The sequence below is a fragment of the Polypterus senegalus genome, chromosome 1 (genome assembly GCF_016835505.1).
Source record: "Polypterus senegalus isolate Bchr_013 chromosome 1, ASM1683550v1, whole genome shotgun sequence".
In the NCBI taxonomy this organism is placed as follows: Eukaryota; Metazoa; Chordata; class Cladistia; order Polypteriformes; family Polypteridae; genus Polypterus; species Polypterus senegalus.
The window spans coordinates 43,321,848-43,348,404 of NC_053154.1; the positions used below are offsets into that span (position 1 = coordinate 43,321,848).

At 37.3% G+C, this 26,557-nt stretch overlaps 1 protein-coding gene across 1 annotated transcript in view; it reads left to right on the top strand.

Moving 5' to 3' along the window:
- dennd2b (DENN domain containing 2B) overlaps positions 1–26,557 on the top strand; it is a 419,955-nt gene that overhangs the window by 253,471 nt on the left and 139,927 nt on the right. Inside the window, exon 4 of the mRNA XM_039748358.1 lies at positions 10,626–10,771. Within this exon, the coding sequence (XP_039604292.1) occupies positions 10,626–10,771 (146 nt within the window). The remainder of the gene's footprint in view (positions 1–10,625; positions 10,772–26,557) is intronic.

Genomic DNA, 26,557 nt, shown 5'->3' on the forward strand with positions numbered 1-26,557 from the left:
CTGCGGGCCTTGAGTTTGACACATATGGAGTAAATAGAACTTGAAAAGATATATTTTTTCGTACATCGAGCCCGCGTGCTATTGTGGTTTTGCTTGCATGCCTCAATAAGTCATCCTCCCTCACTCTTACTTTTTTACCGTTCATCTAATGAATACACTGAGTATGGCTTTACCAAAACAATCATTGATGGCGAATAAAGTATCCATTATTCGAGTATGTAGATCGGGGTATATATATACATATATATATACCCGCGTATCGCAGCGGAGACGTAGTGTGTTAAAGAAGCTATGAAAAAGAAAAGGGAACATTTTAAAAATAACTTAACATGACTGTCAATATACAGTAATTGTTTTGTGAGTGTTACTGAGTGTTGCTGTCATTAAGGATTTGATTATCATTATTTCTTTCAATCAGGTTCGTATTTGTAGGATGTGTTGTGTTCAAGTTACATTCCGTGTTTGTCAATCGTTGTAAAGATGACAGGTTTCATTCATCGATTCGTTTCTTACTGCATCAATAAACAGCTCGTCTTCTTCTTTATCTGAGACCCGACACACTGCATGCACGGGTTTTTTTTTACACTGTCTTCCTTTAGCGGGACATTGACTTTTTCCACCGTGTGCTTTGTTTCCACAGTAGCTGCATTTATGAATATGCTTGTATGTATCAGACGCTTCATATTTTTTGCTGCCTTTTCAATTGTGTAATTCGGTTTTTGTTCAGCGCTCTTTGGAACTGTTGCTTTTGTCTGTGCACTGCGCCAGTTCACGTGAGCCGCTCGGTGTACATGCATCGAAGTTTCCCAGCTGTGCTGGTGCCATGTCGTGCTATGTCCATGGCTGTATCTAATGTTACCGAAGTCCCGGCACTTAAAACTTTCTCTCGCAGTTTCGCTGAGTTTGTGCCAAACACCACCCTGACCATCTCATTTTCCTCTTCATAAGGACAGTCCTTCACCCGTGAATATTTACCCGTGGCAGTTTGCTATTGGATTGCCGCTGACGAACGGCCTTATATGGGTAGGCACTAAATTACAAACGCCAGCGATAGCCTGTCTATGAACTTAATTTAAAGTTTAAGTTTACATCGTGCTTTGTTTCCGAAGTAGCAGAACTCATGAATATGGTTGTATATGTCACTCGCTCGCTTCTTATTGTTTCGCTGCCTTCTCAATTATATAATGCATGTTTTCTTCAGCGCTTTTTGGGTCTCTTCCTGGTTTTCTACGCATCTGCGTGATTACGTGGAAGGCGTGATGATGTCACACGAAACTCCGCCCCCACGGGTTTCAAGCTCATCTCCATTACAGTAAATGGAGAAAACAGCTTCCAGTTATGACCATTACGCGTAGAATTTCGAAATGAAACCTGCCCAACTTTTGTAAGGAAGCTGTAAGGAATAACCCTACCAAATTTCAGCCTTCTACCTACACGGGAAGTTGGAGAATTAGTGATGAGTCAGTCAGTCAGTGAGTGAGTCAGTGAGGGCTTTGCCGTTTATTAGTATAGATTAAAAAATTGAGAAAGCACATCTACATAAGTATTCACAGCTTTTGCCATGAAGCTCAAAATTGAGCTCAGGTGCATCCTGTTTCCCCTGGTCATCCTTGAGATGTTTCTGCAGCTTAATTGGAGTCCACCTGTGCTAAATTCAGTTGATTAGACATGATTTGGAAAGGCACACACCTGTCTATAGATGGTCCCACAGTTGACAGTTCATGTCAGAGCACAAACCAAGCATGAAGTCAAAGGAATTGTCTGTAGACCTCCGAGACAGGATTGTCTTGAGGCACAAATCTGGGGAAGGTTACAGAAAAATCTCTGCTGCTTTGAAGGTCCCAATGAGCACAGTGGCCTCCATCATCCGTAAGTGGAAGAAGTTCGAAACCACCAGGACTCTTCCTAGAGCTGGCCAGCCATCTAAACTGAGCAATTGGGGGAGAAGGGCCTTAGTCAGGGAGGTGACCAAGGACCCGATGGTCACTCTGTCAGAGCTCCAGAGGTCCTCTGTGGAGAGAGGAGAACCTTCCAGAAGGACAACCATCTCTGCAGCAATCCACCAATCAGGCCTGTATGGTAGAGTGGCCAGATGGAAGTTACTCCTTAGTAAAAGGCACTAAGGCTGTCATGTGCCTTAGTAAAAGGCACATGACAGCCCGCCTGGAGCCTGAAGGACTCTCAGACCATGAGAAACAAAATTCTCTGGTCTGATGAGACAAAGATTGAACTCTTTGGTGTGAATGCCAGGTGTCACGTTGGGAGGAAACCAGGCAACGCTCATCACCAGGCCAATACCATTCCTACAGTGAAGCATGGTTGTGGCAGCATCATGCTGTGGGGATGTTTTTCAGTGGCAGGAACTGGGAGACTAGTCAGGATAAAGGGAAAGATGACTGCTGCAATGTACAGAGACATCCTGGATGAAAACCTTCTCCAGAACGCTCTTGACCTCAGACTGGGGTGACGGTTCATCTTTCAGCAGGACAACAACCCTAAGCACACAGCCAAGATATCACAGGAGTGGCTTCAGGACAACCCTGTGAATGTCCTTGAGTGGCCCAGCCAAAGCCCAGACTTGAATCTGATTGAACATCTCTGGAGAGATCTTAAAATGGCTGTGCACCAACGCTTCCCATCCATCCTGATGGAGCTTGAGAGGTGCTGCAAAGAGGAATGGGTGAAACTGGCCAAGGATAGGTGTGCCAAGCTTGTGGCATCATATTCAAAAAGACTTGAGGCTGCAATTGCTGCCAAAGGTGCATCGACAAAGTATTGAGCAAAGGCTGTGAATACTTATGTACATGTGATTTCTGTTTTTTTATATTTAATAAATTTGCAAAAACCTCGAGTAAACTTTATTCACGTTGTCATTATGGGGTGTTGTGCTGTGAATACTTTCCGGATGCACTGTATATATGGAAGCCATACGGTTTGCATATTTGTGGCAAGAGATCCACAAAGGGAGAAAATGATTCACATATCTTAAAATAGTTTTTTATTCTTAAGATTTCAACAACCTACCAGGTGTCATCAACAGAGGAAAATTATTAGACATACAGGAATAAAAGGCAATATATAGCTGGAGAAGAGTTGGAATGGATGGGGAGGTTGTAAGGGGTTACTAAGGTTTACAAACACTGGCAGAATTTATAAAATGTGTACCATACTTTAAACAAAAGATGACTGATCAGGCAAAAGACATTTCATTTGCTTTTAATGGAATCCAAGTTAAACTATAAGATATCACAGAACAGCACAACAATTAAACCAAACCTTGTAATAAAGAAAATTATGAGATTGTCCCAGTTCAAATGTTTTCATGCCCTTAGTTCTTGCTACTGTTTATTGCCTCCTTTGGCATCATTGATGGCATACAGTCTTTTGTGATAATTGTGGGTGAGGTTCTTGATTTTCTCAGGTTGTAGAGCTGCCCATTCTTCTTGGCGAAAAGCCTCCAGGTCCTGTATATTCTTGGGTTGCCTTGCATTAGCTGCATGTTTGAGATCTACCCAAAGAGGCTAAATGAAACCGGGGTCAGGAGACTGTAGTGGCCACTCCAGCACCTTCAATTTTTTCTGTTGTAGTAGAAGGGTCAACTTGGCCTTGTGTTTTGGATCATTGTCATGTCTGAAGATCCGAGGGCATCCCATACGCAGCTTCCGGACTAATAAATGTTGTACTCCAGTGTTTTCTGGTAACATGTTGCATTCATCTTGCTATCAATTTTCACTAAGTTACCTGTGCCACTGTAGCTCACATCCTCCCAGAACATCATAGATTCAGTACAATGCTTAACAGTAGGGATGGTGTGCTTTTTGTCATGGGCTTTGTTGCATCCCCTCCAATCATAGTGTTTATGTTTGTGACCATAAAGTTCAATTTTGGTCTCATCTCTCCAAAGGACTTTGTTTTAGAAGCTTTGAAGCTTGTCCAGATGCTCTTTGGCGTATTGTACATGGGCTTTTGTATGGTGTCTATTTATTTTATTTTTTTTATTTTATTTATTTATTTTTATTTATATAGCACATATTCATACAAAAAATGTAGCTCAAAGTGTTTTACAAAATGAATAGAAAAATAGAAGACACAATAAAAAATAAACATGAGTCAACATTAATTAACATAGAATAAGAGTAAGGTCCGATGGCCAGTGTCGGCACAGTAAAGAATTTTTTTCTTGGAACTCGACCGTGCAGCCCATTTTTGTTTACTTACTTATTGTGCATCTTGAAACAGCAACGGCACTAATTTGCAAATTAGCCTGTGTCGTATGTGAAATGGATTTTGGGCTTTTCTTGGCAGCTCAACAAATGATCCTGGCAGTTGTGGCTGAAATCTTGGTTGGTCTGCCTGACCGTTAGTTGATAACAACAGAATCCCTAACTTTCCACTTTTTTTCTGTCAGAGTCTGAACACTACTGACAGGCATTTTCAGATATCTGGATATCTTTTTATATCCTTTTACTGATTTATACACATCAATAACCTTATCTTGCAGGTTCATTTGCTTTCGCCATGAATTGATATTCAGCAAAGTCAGTGCAGCTCTGCATGAATTTAAATTGACTATTTATGCACAGACACTGATTACAATCCAAGCGGTTACAGGTATGGACACTCTCCCTTAACTACCCTTAATTTGAACCTTTGTGTATATTATCAGCCCCAACATTCAAGGGTATGTAAATGTTTGATTAGGTCCATTTGGGTGATTTCAGTTATCTTTATGATTTTAAAAGGGCAGCCACAATTATGTGATAATAAATTGACTTGCCTGAACATACTCTCTAATTAAAAGGAAAGCTTTCTGCATGATTAGTTATATTTTTCCAAACAATGGCCAATATTTCACAGATTCTGCCAGGGTATGTAAAGCACTACTGTATATCTTCTAATATATAAAGCAGAGTCTATGTATTTGTGTATGTATGTATGTTTTTTTGTCCGCCATACAAATCTGCACCGGGCATCCGATCGCCAAACTGGGGATGGGGCTCCTTTGTGACCAGGAGGAGGTCATGGGGTATGTTTGGTTGGGAAAAATGTTCGTGGTGAAGGGCAGGGCACCTTTACACCGACACAATGTTTGACACACTTTCCCGTACTTATCATTGACAAGATGGCCGCACTTTGCAACAGACGTTTACAGCGACGCCATCTAGCAGCACCTTTGCTCCCTGTGCGTCACTCTTTACCCATGTTTCTTTAAATTGCCAAGAGATGGCGGGAGTGTCCAAGTATGACAAGACCAACTGCTTTGATCGGGTGATGGGTAACTGCCATATGGATGTAAAACGTGAACAACCCAGTGCATGTGACCGGCTGACACACTTGCGTTTCTGCGGGTCACACCCCCAAACGCACTGATAGTGCTATACTTCATTCACCAATGTCCGTTATATGGCAGCACGTTTGAACAGAGACTCACCTTAAAAAGACAACATCGTTCCCCCGCCATTTTCTCCACACTCACAAGCAGTTGTATGTCACTTCTCTCTGTAGTTACCATCAGCAATGTCCGTTAGATGGCAGCATGGTTCAACACAGACGCTCCTTAGAAACAGAGCACCCCTCCCTGCCATTTTTGCCAGTATTGTTTCAGTGATACTCTTTCTCACTGTCTTTCCGTATTTGTGGTGCTATTTACTTGCTTTCCCACTCACAATACAATTTCAGTGTTGCTCTTTCTGACTGACTGGTGCTATTTGTTCGCTTTCCGACGTATTGCAAATAAGGTAAATTCATCTCACTGTGATGCTTATTCCGTACGTAATACCATGTAACGCATTATATATATATATATATAATGTCCTGCTTTTCGCTAATATACCCATGCCACCGAAAAAAACATGTAGAATTGGAAGGTCCACTTCAGATACCAGAAGAAAGTCTATTTCAAAGGCGTATGAAACGCCACAGCAGACAGAATCCAGAGTGGACGAACTTACAATAAAATGTGAATCAGAAAACTGTTTGTTCTATTTCAATGTTCTGTTTCTTTCATTTGGGAAATTCACCGGTTATAGATTCCCTGGCAACGCCGCTTACTCCTGCTAGTATATTATAATATGTGATTATAATTCACATATTGATCATAAATCTAATAAATACATTTTTATAGGGTCCATGAATGTGAATGTTAAATAGCCATATTGTTGTGTATTCAAATGAAGTGGTGAACCACCTGGGATGTGTTGCAAAAGTGGAAAAGTCAAATGAAGACTTATCAGAGCCTATTAAAAGTTTAGTATTTGGTTTACATCTATACACCTAATATTTACTCAGTGCGGTAAGAAAATATAACAGTGCATTTTCAAATAATATGTTTTGGTGAAAAACAATGATCAAAGTATAATGACAGGCTTATCCCTATTGTTTTAGAAGATTTCCAGGGTGAAACTAGGTAAAAACAGCTGGTTATTAATTAATTGAACTCATCTGCATCAATGGCATGTTTAGCCAAGCTCTTTAGGGGCATTCAGCTTTTTTCTTGATCTAGTTAAATTTATTTCTTCACTTCCTTCCTCAGTGTTTGTTATTTGCTATGGATTCTTAATGACACTAAAAAAAGTCCACTTTTTTAGGAGAGCAAATGGAGCAGGTCTTCATGATAGGCCTTTTGTTTCGCCTGCTTTTCTTCAGTTCTAAATTTGCTGTATTCTCATTGTCTTGTATAAGTGTTTTAGATTGTAATCATTTTATCAGCCTGTCCCAAAAGCTTTGTCTCAAACTCACCCTGTAAGAACCTGCTAACAAACCAAATTTCCCTCTAGGGAAAAAAAATCTAAATGATTTGAACTAAACTAACAGCATTACCACTAGCTAGGAATTTTGTCATTAATTTACTGTTAATCTTATGATTTTGTAAACAATCTGAAAGGAAATATTACTGTGTAAGACTGACCTCACCTTAGCTCTTACTCGTGCCACAAGTTATGGATGTCATTGCAGCTTAAACTTGTAGTTGATTCCAGAAATATTGTAATGCATCTGTTGTCTTGGGAAAACATAGCAATCATTATTTTTTCTTGATCACAGTTTTTAACTGTTTCACATAGTTCTTTTACAGATCCAACCAAGTTTGTTCCATTATCTGAGTGCATAGTTTTGATAAATTTGTTAATTCAAGTAACAGAAGTTAAAGCAAACAAAGCTGGACAAACTATAGTTTATACAGTATCTACTACAGCTTATTGTATTTTATATAGGCTACATATGGTAGTCTGCGGGACCACCAGCTTTACAACCTCAAGTATACCTGTTAGGAGCCCAAAGTACGTATCAGTTAATGGTGACTATATTTTTTGTGATATTCATCTCTGTGACTGCATAAGGCAAGTTCTGTTTGTAATGGGGTATGGCCCTCTGATTTTCAAAGGCTGATGGGCATTTCCTAAGGCTAATTCTGGCAATCTTGTTGTGCTCCACACTAACCTGCTCTTTATGAGTGACAGTGCCTTAAGCTGTATGACACACAGACTTTGGAATGACCTCCTGAAATGAATTAAATCAGCTGATTTAAAAAAAAACAACTTAAAACTCATCTGTTCAGGAAGGCTTTTACCTTACCCCAACTCTCTGCCTCTTCTTTCAGTTTACCTGTATCTCCAGATGCTCATGCATTTCTTTTAGTATTGAATTTAGTTTTATACTTCTATTTAATGCTTTTGTATATCCTGTGTTTATTTTTATTGTTCTATGTAGAAACTGTACCATTTTGTTTTAAGTGCCTTCAGCATGGGAAAGGTGCTATATAAATAAAATGTATTATTATTATTATTAACAAAGATCGTTGACCCTATTCACCTAATTTCTCCAAAACAACATTGAGTCAAGTTTTTTAGGCCTTGAAAGTACTACTATCTACCAAAATACTTTGTAAATTATTCTCTGTGTCTACAGTTCTGTGTTTGAAGAAGAATGCATTTTTGAATTTGCTTTGTCTTCTGCAGGTTTGCATCAGTTAGATACACTCCAGACAGACCAAAAGCACAATATTTCTGTGCTTCCACCATAACACTGACAAGTGCACACATCAGTTTTATCAGAAGTCAGCTTTGGGGAGTACTGTGCTTTGTCCAGATTGTATACCATGTGCAGGCTGCTGAAGCCCCAGTTTGCACCCTGGAGAACAATGTCTCAGATAAAAGCATCATAATCGATGAATTAATTTAGTTAAATATGAAAGACCTAATTATTTATTCTTTTAACATTTTAATATCTAAAATAAACATGTTTGGTGAAAAGATTGGATTCAAAGACCTTTAAATATTAAAAGAAGAAATGCTTCTCATTCTTAGAGGTGCATTAGGGGCACAGAAGGAAAAAGCACAATAGGACAGCCCAGATCACTGCTGATAAGCAATAAAGGATGGAACTCATGTATTCACCTGCAGTGACAAGGACAGAGAAAACTATAGAGCACAATTTACTATGTTAATACTTAAAAGTGTACATATTTAATACATTTTCTCATTGGTACATTTTCAAATATTAAATTAAAAATCGCAGTTTTGTTGTTTAGAGATGTATGGATGCTATGAATTTGTCTTCAGGCAATACGACTGATGTAAAAGTAGGGGATGCTCTCCAGTTACCAAACTGCTTTTCTTTTAGCTCCTAATTTTTGATTAAGAATGTCACAGTCTAAAATTTGAATTATAGTTTTAAAATAGTTTGAAATTTGTAAAACTGACATTATTTTATGACAGCTAAAATAGTGCTTAAGTAGAAAACCCCGAGGTAGAGTGCTTAGTATGTGCAAACCACTTTCTTGGTAGTTTTAAAATGCAAGAAACCAGAAAACAGTTAACTTTACAGATTTACAAATTTGAAATACAAAATGCAATATAAATTCTATTTAAAATAATGCTTTGATTTAAAATATAACCCTTTCTGAGGGGAAGCCAACAATTCCTGTCCAAACCTATAAAGTATGGAATGCTTTTGGTTCCATATTTCTTTTTCTCATTTTAATACAGTATGTTCCAAGCAGAGGGATGGAAAGTTATAAACACAGGATTCTAGAGAATTATAATTTATAGACTTTTAAACAAAAAATACACAACTGTTTTCCCAATACTTCTACCTTGGATGTTTAAAGAATAACACAATTAGAAAGAAGATTTCATTGGTTTCTAATCCTGGGAAGTGACAAAACATAGCTGATATAAACAGAAGAAAACTCAAGTAAGTTGTTCAGTGCAAATATGCTGCATTGGCCCTGTTAAACGGAAACTATATTAGAGCATATAAATAACATTCTTAAATATTTGAGGTTTAATATGTTTATCACATCAATGTTCATAATAATAATGGCTGATTGATATGAATTATTATACGTGTGAGTCATCATTTGGCTGTTTTGACTTACTCTAAAGTGTTGCATATGGATGTGTCAGAGTTACCGTAAATACACACAAGCTCTCCTGTCAAGTTTTCATTTATAAATCCTGACTTTTGCATTTAAAAGTTGCCTGCGCACATTTCGGGCCTCATTTTGTGCATGCATATAATGTATAAATCCGACCCCAGCACTGAGTTGGGTCCCACACCTTTTTTTAAACATTTAGCTATAAGTGGACAATTTTTAATTAATGCAGTGAACTTTGGGATCTTCCCATAATCTGAAATCATTGCTATGAGAAAAATGGGAGAATTGAGTGACCCAGTGTGAAATTTCACATAAATGAAATGCAAAGTGGTACTGTAGCTCCCAGTGGAGCAATTTGGAGATAATTTTGTTAACTGAATTAGCTGAGTCATAATGCATTGCCGATATCTCACAACATTTCATGTAAAATTAAAAAAAAACAAAAAACCAAGGATGCTGCTACCTAGTGTACTGGAGGAGAAAATATCTACCAGTGCTCATTTCCCCAAGTCCTTTGATTGTATTGGCCTCCTGGCCAGGTAAGGATCCTTGTTCAAACCCATTTGGGATGCCAGTCCATGTGTGTCATCCATTACATTTAATTAGAGTGGCTCGTTTTAAGTCAGGACCAAAGACTTGTTATTTTATTAACTCTTGTTACAGCGTTTGCTGGCACTATCAATGTTGTCTTTTAATAATTATAGGGGGTATTTTATTTGTCTGTTGTTAAGTCCCTCCCATTTTATTTTATTTACAGTATTGTGCCATGGTACTAGGTGAACTTTAGCGTGGATGTCCAGTCTCAAATGGAGGACTCATTTTCATACATTTATGGGATTCTGTTTTAATTGTTATTGTTTTTCTATGTAATTTCCAAGTGTGGCATAGGAAAATACAACAAAAACTTCAAAACTGTAAGAAACGTTTATAAGTAAAGACATTTGAATATATATTTTGTCTGTTATTTATTTGTATATTTTATTTATGCTATATATTCAACATCTAAATCCCTGAACTGTGGTTTTTAAGGTGGATGGATATGTATGTAATTAGGGTTTTGTGTGCTGACCTTATAGAAGATGGTATTCTTAATCAAAAGAAATTGAAATGAATTTCTCCAAGCTAATGATACTGAATCACAATGACACCAAAATGCAATAAAAACCTTAACTCCTTGTTTGTTGGAGTAATATGACCTACTATGAAGTTATAGCAGTTTACTTTATTTTTCCTTTATTTTGCTAATTAGGAAATCACTAGAGTTTGAGGATGCTTCCAGTCTTCAGTCCTCATATCCATCCTCCCCAACAGAGAATGGCACAGTCCCACTTGAGACTCAAAGTCGTCTCAGCTCAAAAGGCACTTTAGAAGAAAATGCTTATGAAGATATTGCAGGTAAGAATTATATACCTATTTTTTTAACTAGGGTTTCCATAAACAATTGTGCTGCCAATTGGAAAAGCCATTCTTTTATTTCTGTTTGACATTGTGTCTGTTAACAAAATAAATATTTAAAAACTACAGTAATTCATTCTACTGGTATTTAAAGTAACACTAATATAAAATGCTTTGCAGTTATTTTTCTGTATAGCATGGTAGTGCAGTAGCTAGCACTGCTGCCTTAGAGCAATGCTTTGTTATCACCCTGGTTTTCAAACATATACATTATAAGTTAATTACTAGCTCTCACTTGACCCAGTATAAATGAATGTGTGTGAGAATTAAGAATTAAGAATTAAGTATGTTTTTAATGTAAGAGAGAAACCATGTGTGCACTGTGACGTGACAAGCCGATGAATTTCAACATTGTCATAGCAAGTGTGAACTTGGTACTTTGTAGCCCCCAATGTTCTCTTATCAGCCTTTTCTTCCTATTCTGCTTAACCTGTTTCATTTTGTATTTGTTGCAAATTTTTTTCTGACAGTCTGAAATTGACTGGAAAATTGCTTTAATAAATTGTTATACTGTTAACCCAAGAAGTCAATGCTGCTTAAAGGAAGCCAAGCACTAAGCAGCATGAAACATGAATGAAACGTTTTAACTAGAACAGAGGAAACACTGCATTAAACGTAAACTGCAAAAATGATATAATGTATTTTTTCAGGTGGGAATGAGACAAAAGACAAAATGCTCACAGCATTTTACTTTTTTACTGCTTGAGAACAATGTCCAATTTTAAAAGATATAAATATTGTCTAAATAATGGGTCAGTGGAAATGTGTGTCTATTGAAGAATTTACTTTTTCAAAGCACCACCCAAAACATTTTTTTTTGCCAAATTGCAGTCAGGTGATTTTATGTAATATTATTTATCCACATCGAGACTCTCACTAGAAGAATTTTTTTGGAAGATGAGATAAGATGACCATTGAATTATTTTCTATCAACACTGCTCACAAAAATTAAAGGAACACTTTTTTTATTGGGCCTGGCATGAAATCAACTAAACCGATCTGATAATTTTATGGTTGGTTAAGCAGCTGAGGTTATTGTTAATCTCTTTCAGCTGTATTGGTGTTCATGGACTTAACGACAGGTGCACTAAAGTGGCAACAATTAGAAAACCCTCAAAACAGGACTGGTTTTACATGTGGAGGTCATTTCAAGTTTCTCCCTCTTGATCTTTTTTGGCTGGTTTTCCACTCGTGCTAGTTTTGGCTTGAGTAATTATCTCTACTGGCAGTATGAGGCGATTCCTTAACCCTACAGAAGTTGCACAGGTTGTCCAACTTCTCCAGGATGGCACATCCACACGTGCTGCAGCAAGGAGGTTTAATGTGTCTCCCAGCACAATCTCCAGAACATGGAGGAGATTTCAGGAGACTGGCTGTTATTCTCGGAGAGCTGGACAGGGCCGTAGAAGGTCCTCAACCCATCAGCAGGACCGATACCTGCTCCTTTGTGCAAGGCGGAACAGGCTGAGCACTACTCGTGCCCTACAGAATGACCTCCAGAGGGCCACTGGTGTGAATGTCTCTACCCATACAATCAGGAACAGACTTCATGAAGATGGCCTGAGGGCCCGACGTCCTGTAGTGGGCCCTGTGCTCACTGCCCAGCACCGTGGAGCTCGACTGGCATTTGCTCAAGAACACCAGAATTGGCAAGTCCGCCACTGGCCTGTACTTTTACAGACGAGCAGGTTCACCCTGAGCAGCTGTGATAGACGTGAAAGAGTCTGGAGAAGACAAGGAGAACGATATGCTGCCTGCAACGTCGTTCAACATGACAGGTTTGGTGGTGGGTCAGTGATGGTCTGGGGAGGCATATCCATGGAGGGACGCACAGACATCTACTGCATAGGAAATGGTGCTCTGACTGCCATAAGGTATCGAGATGAAATCCTTGAACCCATTGTCAGACCCTACGCTGATGCAGTAGGTCCTGGTTTCCTCCTAATGCACGACAATGCCCGGCCTCATGTGGCAAGAGTATGCAGGCAGTACCTGGAGGATGAAGGGATTAAAACAACTGAATGGCCTTCACGATCCCCTGACTTAAACCCAATAGAACATCTGTGGGACATTGTGTTTCGGTCCATTAAGCGCCGCCAGGTTGCTCCTCAGACTGTACAACAGCTCAGGGATGCCCTCATACAGATCTGGGAGACGACCATCCATCGTCTCATTAGGAGCATGCCCCGACGTTGTCAAGCATGCATACAAGCTCGTGGGGGCCACACAAGATACTGAAAAGCATTTTGAGTAGCAGAAATTAAGTTTTTGAAAAAATGGACTAGCCTGCCACATCTTCATTTCACTCTGATTTTAGGGTGTCTACACAACTCTGTAGGCAGAAAACTTTTATTTCCATTAAAAGACTTGGCATCCTTTTGTTCCTAAGACATTGCCCTGTCGTTATTTGTATAGATATCCAACTTCATATTGAGATCTGATGTATCTAATGTGTTTCTTTAAAGTGTTCCTTTAATTTTTGTGAGCAGTATATTTTGGAGTCATGCAGAGTCAATGCCAATTTTTAGAAACCAGTCTTGGTCTAAGTGAAATGTAGTTTCAAGCCACACAAATATATTCCCACACTTGGTCAAACTGTACCCATTTAGAGTTGCCAGATAATCTAACCTGATCATCACTGAGATGTGAGATGAAAACTGTAACATATGGAGGAAGAGGAAAATCTACAAAGACAAAGGGGGTGTGCAAACTCCAAACAAGCTCTATCCTGATTTAAATCCAGGAGTGTGCAGCTATGAGATAGCAATGCTATCCAACAAACCTCTTACTATAATATCATGTACAATTAATTTTCTAGTAACACAAAAAATGAAATATCATAAAGATGAGCCTCTCAGCAGTATTCAAGACACCCACATTCCTTCATCTCAAAGCCTCCACCTCACATTCATTGCTGCATTATATGAATTTTTGCAAAGTGATAAGGGGTCTAATTTTCGCTATATTTTTTAAGTGAAAAAATGCTCTCCTTGTAATCTGATTAGTATGTGATCTAAAATATAGGTCAGAGTCAATAATTTCCCGTAAATTCTTTACCTCTGTCCTAACAAGCCTAATGGATCAAGTTTATTTCTAATATCCTCATTATATCCTTTTTTGCCAATCGCTAAGATTTCAGATTTCTCCTTATTTAGTTTGAGAAAATTACTACTCATCCATTCAGAAACACAAGTAAGACATTGTGTCAGTGAGACAAGAGAGTTGAGGTCGTCAGGTGCTATTGATAAATACAGTTGTGTGTTGTCAGCATAGCTGTGGTAGCTCACGTTATGCTTTGAGATAATAATATAAAGAAGTGCTGCAGGATTTCATTTCTATTGCAGACCAAGCGAGTGTGTTTTCATCTTTTTGTGTCAATGTCCAGGTTTTTATAGCTTGTATGTTTGCTGCCCAATAATAAAATTGAAAATTAGGTAGAGCCATGCCGCCTTCTGATTTAGGTCATTGTAGGGTCACCTTTTGAATGTGTGGATTTTTCGAATTCCAAATAAATGAGATTATGATTGAATCTAATTTCTTAAAAAGAGATTTGTTAAAGTATATGGCAATTTTTTGAAATAGAAATAGAAGCTTGAGGAGGATATTCATCTTCACAATGTTAATTCTTCCTGCTAAAATAAGATGGAGGGTAGACCATCTATGCATGTCTTGCTTAATTTTATCCATGCAAACAGCACCATTTTGTTGAAAAATAGCTTTATTTTTAATTGTGATGTTTACCACTATGTATTTAAACTGATCTGCAATTAAAAAAGGGAAGGTGTTCAATCTAATATTGCTTACTAGAGATTCACTGGAAAGAGCACACTTTGGTTCAAATTAATTTTAAGTCCAGATATCTTTTGAAATTCTGCTAGTGCTGTTAGGGCTGTAAGCACAGAATTTGGTGGGTCTGATATATACAGTACCATATAATCTGCATATAGTTATCTTTTCTGTTCAAGTCTATCTCTGAAAATCCCCATTATCTCTAAAGCATTTCAAAAGTAAATGGCCAGTGGCTCAATGGCGATTGCAAATAGCAGTGGTAACAAGGGGCATCCTTGTCTAGTATCATGTTCTAGTTTGAAGTAGTCTGAAATAATGTTCTTAATACAAACTGAAGCTTCTGGTCTGGTATACAGTAGTTTGATCCATGTATATATGCTCAGGCCAAAGCCAAATTTATGCAAAGTGATGAACAAGTATTCCCATTCAACCATATCAAATGTTTTTTCTGCATCCAAAGATAATATGATCTCCGGAGTGTTAGACTTCGTGGGCAAATTTATTTCATTAAATAGGTGTTGAAGATTGGAAGCCAAAAGTCTACCTTTAATAAATCCGGTTTGGTCTTGTGATATTACTGAAGGGAGCATTTTCTTAATCGTTCTAACTAGGGCTTTGGAGATTATCTTAACCTCATTATTCAGAAGTGAGATTGATTTGTGTGATGCACATTATAATAAGTCCATATTTATCTTAGAAAAAACATGAGTAATGCTTGGCGAAATGTTTGAGGTAGAATTCTTTTGTCTCTGGCTTCTATAAATGTTGCTAATAAGTTAACTTAACTGAAAAAATCTTTACAAAATTAAGCAGGGTAGCAATCATGACCTGCTGCTTTCCCACTCTGAAGTGAGTTTATATAGTCTAGTAATTCTGATAATGTCAGAGGTTTATCCAATTCCTCCTCACTTAGAGTATCTAGCTGTGGTATCCTCGTAATTTATCAACAAGTGCATTAAATTGTGTCTTGTGTTCTTTAAACTGAATAGAATATAGGGACTTATAGTAGTCTGTAAATGTGTGCATTATATTTTCATTACCAATGATTCTGTGTTGGTGATTACTGAACATTCCTGCTTATGGCTTTATTGCACTAAAGTCTTGTTAGCCTATTCTCTGTGTTCATAGTACTACTGTTATGATTCGAAAATTATTTGTTCTGTTTCTTTTGTTGTCAAGAGGTTCAGTTCTGATTGCAAAGCCTGTCTTTTCCTAAAAAAATGCCTCATTTGGAGACTTGGCATATTTTTGATCTGTTCTGGTAATTTCACTAATTAACTGTGATGCCTGCTTGGTTTCCGATTTATTTTTGTGGGAAAGATATGAGATAATCTGTCCTCTTAACAAATCCTTCAGAGTTTCCCAGAGTATTTCTGCAGAAACCTCAGCAAATGCATTTGTCTCTAAAAAAAATCAGTTTGCTTGGATATCAATTCTGTACAGTTCTCATCAGCTAATGACAAGGGCTTAAGATGTCAGCTGCGAGATGAGTGTGTGGGATATAGTGATCATAATCAGAGGGGCATGGTCGGAGATAACAATAGCATCGTATTTGCAAGATTTGATTGTGGGCAACACATTGTTATCTATAAAGAAATAATTAGTTTTTGAGTAACAATGATATACTGGTGAGAAGAAGGAATATACTTTTAGGTATGGATTTACAAATCTCCATGGGTCTGATTAGGTATGATCAATTAAGAGCTGTGTAATTATTTTTGCAGTACTAGATGAGATGTCACCCCTGTAGCTGAAGATGTATCCAGGTCTGGCCATTATAATTTTATGAGTGTTCAAGTTAGGAATTGATGCAAATATGTTTTGGATGAAAGCTCTCTCATCCACATTGGGGGCATAGATATTTATCAAAATCACTTTACGATTAAGTAAATTACCCATAACCATCACATATCGGCCAGGTCTTTAGAAATTTTGAGCTGGAAGTGAAACACTATACAGCTTAAAATCCTAAGAGCAAGGTCCAAAGAGCAGGCATTACTCTAAAATATTCTGGGCAGTAAATGAAAGACAAAAAAGAAAAAACTGAAATAAGCTATAGAGTAAATGGTGAACATTTTGTTTCTTTTAACAAGGAAATACCAGATTAATATGCTATATGAAATGAGGCAGTTATTTCCATCAATAACATGAATTCAAATGCCAGAAGCTGCACATGGCCTCTAAAATTTCCATCATTCCCATCTTGATGGAATTACAGAAAGCTAGATTTTTTTTTTTTTTACTTATAATTTTTTAAAAATTATTATACCAAATTGTTGTTTGGTATTGTTGGTTATTGGATGCTTTGAAACATAGAGCACTCTTTTTCATTTGAGTTTACCAGAACCATGAGATCAATCATAATTATTTATGGCAGTTGAGATGTACATGCAGTACATGTGTTACCAGTTTTTAAGTGTTGACAAGTAAATGCTTATTGCTTAAGATTAAATGTGATGTGAGTATGCTTAGTTGTGTTCCATTCTACCACCCATATTCAAAAGGGCAAAATTTGTTAAAAAGCTGTAATTATTATTATTATAGTTTTTTTTGTTGTTTACTTTGAGTAGGAAATCTTCACATTTTTTCCATTACTCTCTTAATGTTAAGAAGTAATAGAGCACAACATTTCATTTGTTAGCTCATGGAAAATAAAGTGGGATAGCACAGTATTACTATAATAGTTCAAAAGAGTTCTTGGAGTTAATATAATTAATTTGATTGTCAATAAAGTCATCTGGGACATGGCTAGGTAAAAATATACTGTCTAAATCTTTGAAACTAATAACCATAATTATATCTATTCTGTAATTCATTACATACAGATCAGATATTTGACTTATTGATATTTAAAGCATCTTGGACAATACCAGGTAAACCTAAGTTCTCGTCTACTGTTGTAAGAAAAAAACCCAAAAATTCATGGAGCATGCCATACTTAAATACTGCTTTTTAAAAATGTTTCAGGTAATGCTGACCAGGTCCTAAACATTGACAGAATACAGATCACAAAGTATATATAACCATTTTAAGTGCAACAGAGGATGGGCAGGCATCCTGATTGGGATGGAGGGTGATCTCTTATCAGCTAGGTGGCCGTACCAGAAGGACTGAATATTTGGAGACACAACACTGCTGGGACACCTTGCAGCCCTTGTCCAGGATGGCATAATAGAACATTGGATGGACTGGATGAAGCTAGAACCCATGAGCTGTTTATTCCCGCTTATGATAGGCGGCAGGATCCCTCTTGAGTCATTGCAGTTTGGACTTTCACAAGTGGGATTTGGAGTGCTGAAGCACAACCCTGTCAGGGCTGCTAGAGGGCACTGTTGGGGAGGACCTCCATTATTTCCACACGTCCCAGAAGTGTTCTTAACAGGCAGTGTTGTGATATTGGAAGCATTACAGGGTCCAGCTTAAAAGGAATCTGCTGCCTCACCTCAGGGAAGTCAGAGTCAGGAGGCAGTGGGAGACACTCACCTGGAGGAGTGGAAGAAGAACAAGAACATTCATGTAATCTGTACTTGTGTTGATACTGACTATGTTCACTTGAAAGATGGTGGTGACTAACAAAAATAATTTATTTGAACCCAAGTCTGTGTTGGGCAAAATTTTGTTTGAGTTTCGGGGCTCAGTGGCACTTCCTTGTTGTTACACAATATATCCTACCAGTGCTATTAATTCTTATATGGATAAAACCACAGTGGATGGGAAAAAGTGATCTTCATCATGGTGATGCAGAAGAATGTAAGCAGAATAAACTGAAAAGAGTGGATAATGTTGTAATTGAAATAAACTTTTATAACAAAGTGTAAGTAAAACTCAGCATGGCTGAAAGCAGTTTTTGTTTTTGTGCATGTGTTCTTGCATTTGCTTCATACCAATTAAAAAGCTTTGCATTTCACTTTTCTCAGAATTTTGTTTTGAAATGTTTGGAACATTTTAGAGTTTACCAGAAGTATTGTACATCACACTCTATATCTTTCATTTAGAAATATAAACAATGACACTGTTATTGTTAACAATATTCTGTAATGAGCTTTTAGTCCACTTCCATTAAATAGTCCAAGACTTGTATTTAATTTGTTTATCAAATGTTAGTGCTAAGGGCTGTTTAGCCTTCTGAGCAGAACATATCAAAACCAATGGAATCAAAAAGCATGACTTTAGAAAATATTTTCAACAAATGTCATCATGCTTTAACTGTTGGGAGTGAAGGTTCAAACTCTTCTGTTTTTGGTAAACAGACATATGGCAATTTTGAATCATGAAGAGTGATGGTAAACTAGTGTCCATTATAACAGGATTCCATATGTGCAACACTCAATTTGTCACAGAATGCAATTAAAACTATCCAATATGTATAATAAGTATCTTACACAAAGCTGAAACTGTGAAAGAGAGTCCTGATAAAATGCTAAGTATGATACATTTAAGGCTATAATTTAGCAATAAATAAATAAAAATAAAAAATTGGTATAGTGATGAACTAATAGGATAAAAAATGTACTATTCTTGGCAAATCCGTTCTTATTCTTTCTGGGAAATTCTGACATACACCTCATAATGAACAAAACTTTCATTGTTAAGCAAAGTTTAGATTTGACAAAGCAATCCTAAAAAATGTATGAATCATATTTGTGAACTGTTAACTGAATTAACATCTTCAAAGCTGAAGCCAAATGAAAATTTGTGTGGGAAGTAATTTTAATATGTAATGTCTCATATTAAGTTCTGTGTTGTTAATACCATTTTAAATTTAAACTTTTTATTTTCACTATCTGAAATTGTCTTGATTAGGCAAAATTATAATATGTATTTAAATTTGAAGGAATTAAATTTAAAAAAATCTTGACATATGTTTGAGAATTATATGCATATGGGAAAAGCAGAATTACCTCAGTGCAGTGCAACCTCCTTGTTACTTAATTACTTCTAAAGCAACTTTTCTTTCCATTAGCATGAGAAATCAGTTTCACATAAACCTAGTTAATAGTGTTGTCTCTATAATGCAAGTTGTATGAGTACTCCTAGATTAACAGAAGCATTATTAATAACAATTAAGGGCTTACTTCAGAAATAGGAGCCGCAACAAGAAACGGGTGAGACATTAGCTGTAACAACTGAATTTTTAAAAGCAACTGCAAAAAATGAATACTTGGAGCCATGATTTTAGATTGAATCTAACAGATATTGCATTGTGCATCTAGTTTGGCGTACATGCCGAAACAGGCTGCAAACCTCATCTAGTGCTATATGGGCTTTTTTCACCACCTACCCAATCGATCTTGCCCTGCTTGGAGAATTACATGAAATACCTTTGCTTATAAAAGTCCAAGTGTTTTTGAAAAATCTTTTGTTGAGTGTTCTTGCAATGAAAAATTTTAGTAAGCTGCACATGTACCAGTGTATATAAGCTCCCACAGTTCACACTGCATGTCAAGACCAAAAATTATTCCAAGAAGTTCAAGGAACTCTCTGTAGACCTCCATGATAAAGTTGTGATGAGACATAGATCAACAGCGTTGTGCAAGTTCACACCTCACAAGAACGAGCTCAAAGTTCAGTTCACACAGATTAAAATGAATAAATTCACGTTCATAGTTCACTATTTCAATTTTGAACTAGTTAATGCTCAGTACATTTTGTATTTTTTAAGGAGTAAGAATAAATGACCCATGAGTTTACTTTTTTCAATTTTGCATGCCTTATATTAGGCTATTACAGTGTTCTTGAATAAAATACAATAATGATCAAGTCTTTTTTATTGAAATACAATTTACTGAGTTATATCCAGCAACAAACACGTATAACCATATAGGCTGATATCCTCCTGGTCAAAAAAGAAATTAAATAGATACAGTTATACATAAAAATTACCTTTCTGTTTCCAACCGTTTGACACAAATGGTAACTGTGGAACCAGCGTGTAGGTAAACTAACCTATTACGCTGCCGGTCAAGATTTGCGTCACATATTTCATGTCCAATGGGGAACAATATAGAGTAGCCTAACTATGTACAATGTTTTCCTAAAAGCGAAAGAGGGGGTGCAGCTTAAGCACAAGCAGGCAGACACAGACAGTGTCCATTTGATTTTTATTTTTTCTGAATACAAATAAATGGCAAAATATTCCTATGAAATAAATAATTATAAAAATCCACTATTTGTGCTTATCTGAATACCGAATTCGAATTCGAACCCCTAAATTACAGGGTAAAGCAAAATGTTTAATCTGGACTTTAACCAGATCCAGAATGTCACATAAAACTGAACTAGCTCATGTCGAAGTTCTTCACTTCCAAATACATTACGTTGAGTTCACCAATCTTAGAAAAATGAGCTTGTTCAATGAACGTGCTCTTTTGAACTAGTTCATACCCAACACTGTAGATCAGTTCAAGGCTATTTAACCATTTCTGAAGCTTTGAGTGTTCCTAGACAACAGTGGCCTCCATAATTGTAAAACAGAAGAGGTTTGGAACCACCAGGACTCTTCCTACAGATGGCCATCAGAGCTGAGTAACTCTGTAAGAAGGGCCTTGGTCAAGGAGGTGACAAAGAACTTAATGGTCATTCTAACTCTTCAGTAGTCCTCTGCTGAGTTAGGAGGAGAAGGAGAACATGTTGGAAGGATAACCATTTACCGTTACCGTTACCGTTAATGGTAGAGTAACTAGATGGAAGCCGCTCTTGAGCAGATGTTTGCCAAACTGTGAACATAAAAATAAAGATTCTTTGGTCTGATAAGATAAAATAAAAGAAAACTCTTTTGGCAGAATTCCAAACACTATCTGGTGAAGACCAGATACTGCTCATCACCTACATAATACCATCCCTATAGTAAAGCATGGTGGTGCAGCATCATTCAATGGGGGGCTTCACAATGGCAAAGACATGGAGACTGGTCAGAATTTATGGAAGGGTGAATGTAGCTACAGTAAATACAGAAAGGTCATTGAAGAAAACCTGCTTTACAGTGCACATGATCTCAGTCTGGGGCGACATTATACCTTTCAACACAACAAAGTTCCAAAGCATACCAAAACAATTCTGGAGTGGCTTTGGTACAAATCTCTGACTGTGATTGAGTGGCCCAGCTGAAGACCAGACTTAAACTCCATAGAACACCTGTAGAGAGAACTGAAGATGGCAGTTTGCAGATGTGTCCTATCTAATCTAATGCAACTTGAGAAAAATGGGATAAAGTTCCCAAATCCAGGTGTGCAAAGCTTGCAGAGATTTGAAGCTGTAATTGCTTCCAAAGGGGATTCAACAAAGTACTGAAGTAAGAGTAAGAATATTTTTATAAATGATTTATAAATGATTATTCTTTAATGAATTTAAAAACCTTTTGAAAATGTGTTTTCACTTTGTCATTATGGCTTATTGAGTGTTCATTGATAGACACAAATGGCAAATGTATCCATTTAGAATCAGATCTGCAACATAATGAAGTGTGCAGAAACTGAATGGTCTGAATACTTTATGAGTGCAGCTTATATTAAACATAGCATATACGAAAGGACTAGACACCAGAAATTATGTTTTGCACAATTTAATTATATAGTATTTTCAAAACAGAAGTGTGGCTTAAAGTGCTTTACAAGCCACAAAAGAAATGACAATAGAAAGAAAACATCTTCAATGGTTATATTGGCAAGAAGTGGTTATTTGAAAATATATACTGTGTTGCAGTAGGCCTGCTGGAGAGAAAAACAAAAACTACAGATAGCTCAGTAGTGCTTAAATGTGACACAGTTACTTATTAACCATTCACGTGAGCAATTTGTGTTGCTAAAGTACTCTATATGACGTATGACAGAACACACCGGCTGCACAAAATTGTCAATGTGAGTTTCTTGTACATTTCTTAATGGCACAGTCTCAAATAAAAATTTGCATTGGAAAAGATGAGAAAGTGGCGCTGCAGTCCTTGTCCTCCTTGACCTGTCCGCTGCCTTTGACACTGTTGACCATGAGATATTGCTGTTGCGGTTTGAACATCTTGTTGGGCTTAAAGGGGCAGCTCTTAACAGGTTCAGGTCATTTCTAATTGGTAGACACTTTTCAGTGACTTTAAATTCCTCTTTTTGTCTACTGCTCCGCTTAAATGTGGTGTTCCTTAGGGATCCATTTTAGGTCCTATTTTATTCTCTATATACCTTCACCCTATTGGAGCTATTTTTTGGGAATTTAACATTTCTTTTCACTGCTATGATGATGATACACAGGTTTTTATTCCCATCTGCAACTGCAATTGCAGATTAACTGCAATTAATCAACTGCACAGCTGTTTTTTTGAACTAAGATCCTGGATGGCTAATCAATTTTTTGATCTGAATCAAAATAAAACGAAGGTGCTTATAGTGGGTCCATCAGCTAAAGCCCAAATTGGTCTTGGACTTCTCGGCTATTCTGTCTTTTGCAAACCTCAAGTCTGCAATCAATCTGGTGTTATTTTTGACAGTAACCTCTCTTTTGAGAAACAAATTAATTTTGTAGTTGAGAGTTGCTTTATCCAGCTTTGTCTTTTAGGTAAGATCAAGTCTTTTTATCTTCTAGGGATCTTGAGAAAGCTATTAATGCTTTTATCTTTTCTCGCCTTGATTACTGTAACTCGCTGTATTCTGGGATTAGCAAATCCCTGATATGCAGGTTACAGTTGGTCCAGAATGCTGCTGCTCGCTTTCTGGTTGGGGAAATTGTTTCTCCAATATTAGCTTCTTTACAATGGCTGCCTGTCAGTTTTCAAATTAATTTTAAAATCTATTTGCTAGTTTTTAAATCTTTACATGGGCTTGCTCCTGCCTATTTATCTGAATTGTGTGCTTTACACCCGCCATCTAGAGTGCTTAGATCTTTTGGTCAGTTGTCTCTTGTTGTCCCTCGTACCAAGTGTAAAACTAAGAGGGATAGGGCTTTTGCAGCTGCTGCTCCTCGCCTGTGGAACTCTTTACCTCATTACATAAAGGAGTCGTCTACAATTGAACTGTTCAAAACAAGATTAAAGACTCATTTCTATTCACTTGCTTTCCGTGACCTTCAGTAATACTGGTGGTTTCCTCATTGTGATTATGTAATCTTACTTCTATTTATTATTTACAGTATTTTATTTATGTTCATTTATTTTATTTTTATTTGTTATTTATGTAAATTGTATGTTTTTTTCTTCTTTTATTGTAAAGCATTTAGGCCACAGCTTTCTTATGTTGTTTTAAATGTGCTATATACTGTAAATAAATTGATATTGACATTGACAAAAATAACAGGCATGATGTGCACAAGTTTGGGAAATGGCTAGTATCCTACTGGACGCTTCACCAGTTTTTTGAGTACTGTAGAGTAAAGAGCTCCCTGTCCAATCATTGCATATTTTCTTTGTTTTGCTTAAAATATCAAAGTTTGCATTGCAAAGCATTGTGAAAGTCGTTTGGGAACTAAGCCCATTCTTGAAAAGTCAGTGATGGGGTTAGTGACAAAATAAAGGTGTTGGATAAATTTAATGCCGGAATGTTGGAAGCCACTGTGGACAGTGAGTTTGGTGTTAACGAATCAACCAGCTGGTTAGTGACTTCATTGATCCCAGCATCAAAGTTTGACTTTAATTTGGCTCTGCACAAAAGGTTATGAATTTTAGTGAATAACTAGCAAGAAAAATGTTATTTCGTAATATCCTAATGTAATTGGGCCCCACAAGGTTTGCTAAAAATCTATCTTCATAACCCAGAAAAAGCTGTGGCCAACACCAGACAAAATCATAGTTTTGGTGACCTAGGCCAACTGGACCCCTACTGTGTCCTGCAATATTGTTAGTATGTACTAGACTGTCTAATAAGAAATTAAATAATTTCATCCTTGGATTTCAAGGCTCCAACTATCTCTGTTTGCTACTTATGGGCAGATGTAGCAGGTATGAAATATACTGTAATAGTGATGTATAGTGCCAAACAGAATACCAATAAGAGAAGAGAAATAGGGGAGGGTCAGTGTCAGTTTACACTGATTGTCATGTTTGCATTTTTCTTCATTTAATTAATAAACTACAATTTTTTTTCTCAAAATGCCAAAAAAAAAAAATACAAAATATAAAGCCTAAACTACTGAAATGAAGCTTCAGTCTCTCCCATTTGCCTTCTTTAAGCAAAAATTACCAAAATAACATCTTTTCTCCAAAATTTTGCCTCTGACAGCTCTTCAAACTTCAGTGTAAAGAATTAAGTTCTTGTAATGCTTCTTGCATCAGTATTTTGAAATTACTCAAAGTTACAAATATAACTGTTTGAGCAGTTCATGAATAATACATTGCATTTGCCATTTATATGCATGAATGAGCTTCTCATTTACCACCATACTTTAAAACATGTTATCTATACTAATAAAAGGCAAAGCCCTCACTGACTGACTGACTGACTTACTCACTCAATCACTCACTCACTGACTCACTCATCACTAATTCTCCAACTTCCCGTGTAGGTAGAAGGCTGAAATTTGGCAGGTTTCAAATTCTACGCGTAACGGTCATAACTGGAACCTACTTATGTACATATATACGGCAATAGCCTGCAGCTTGGTTGCCGTGTGAGGCGGAGTTGAGTCCCTCATCGTCACGCCTCCCACGTAATTGAGTGCCTGCCCATATAAGGCCGTCAGTCAGCAGCAATCCAATAGACACGCTGCCGCTAAATATTTGTGGGTGAAGGGCTGTGTTTATGCAAACGAAGATGAGATGGTCAGGGATAGACTAGTGTTTGGCACAAACTCAGCGAAAGTGCGAGAGAAACGTTTAAGTGCCCGGTCTTAGCTAACATTAAATAAAGCCGTGGACATCGCAAGATCGCACGAGATAGCACAAGCACAGCTGAGAACCTTCGATGTATGTACTCCGAGCGGCTCACGTGAACTGACTGTGAATGCAGTACTCAGAGAACAAGCAAGACCTCTAAAGAGCGCGGAGACTTTTGATCACGTGAACGTGTCTGCAAAAAGTGGCGTCTCCTGCCCTGCAAAAATACTATAAAAGTCGAGCAGCCAGCGCACGCGTGTAGCTGTGCTGTGTAGCTGCGCTTCTGCCTTAAGTGAAAGTAAGCACTTTTAATTTTTTCCTCCTTCCCCTGAGCTATAGCCCAGACAACTGCAAACACGGGATCCCTTTTCTAGACCACGGCAAACTAATATTAAGGCACTCCACACTTTCTTTTGCACGTATATGATTATGAGGTCACGGAAGACACGCACAGGAGTGGAGGGCCGACAGTGCCATCCCGGCCGGTTAATGGCAGGGCTGTCTCTCCAGTCTACACGAGACCCACCGTGACGGTCCCCAAAAGCCGCTCATATCATCAGCGAAGATGTCTCTCTACACTATATAAAACAAAAAGGCAAGTTTCCTTTCTTTACACCTTTTTTCCTTTTATCCCAAACCAAAGCCTTTCTCTCTTAACACTACAGAGGACACAAAACTAATTTTCTTTAATTGCTGGTAATGCCAGCAAGGCACATTACCACAGGCAGAAATTTGGATATTCTCATAGAAAATGTAATTTCTATACCACAGCCGTCGTGTGGCGCCTTTCAAAAGGGATCTACTACCGAGAGATGATCCATATACATTTTAGCTGCAGTTAGTACTACTTACCTGTTGTGTTATACCATCTTTAAAATGTAGTTTACCCGAAACCACTCTAGTAGTGCTCAATGTATCTTTACTTCTTAAAACGTTAATGTTTTACTGTTTAATAACTTATAGACTACATTTTATTTTTTTCCCTTGCACTCAGTGAGCGAAGCCAATGGGTAATCAGCTATATATATATATATATATATATATATATATATATATATATATATATATATATATATATATATATATATACAGTGGAACCGTTCCTAACGTTCACGTTCACGCATAAACTTCGGTTCACGACCAAAAGA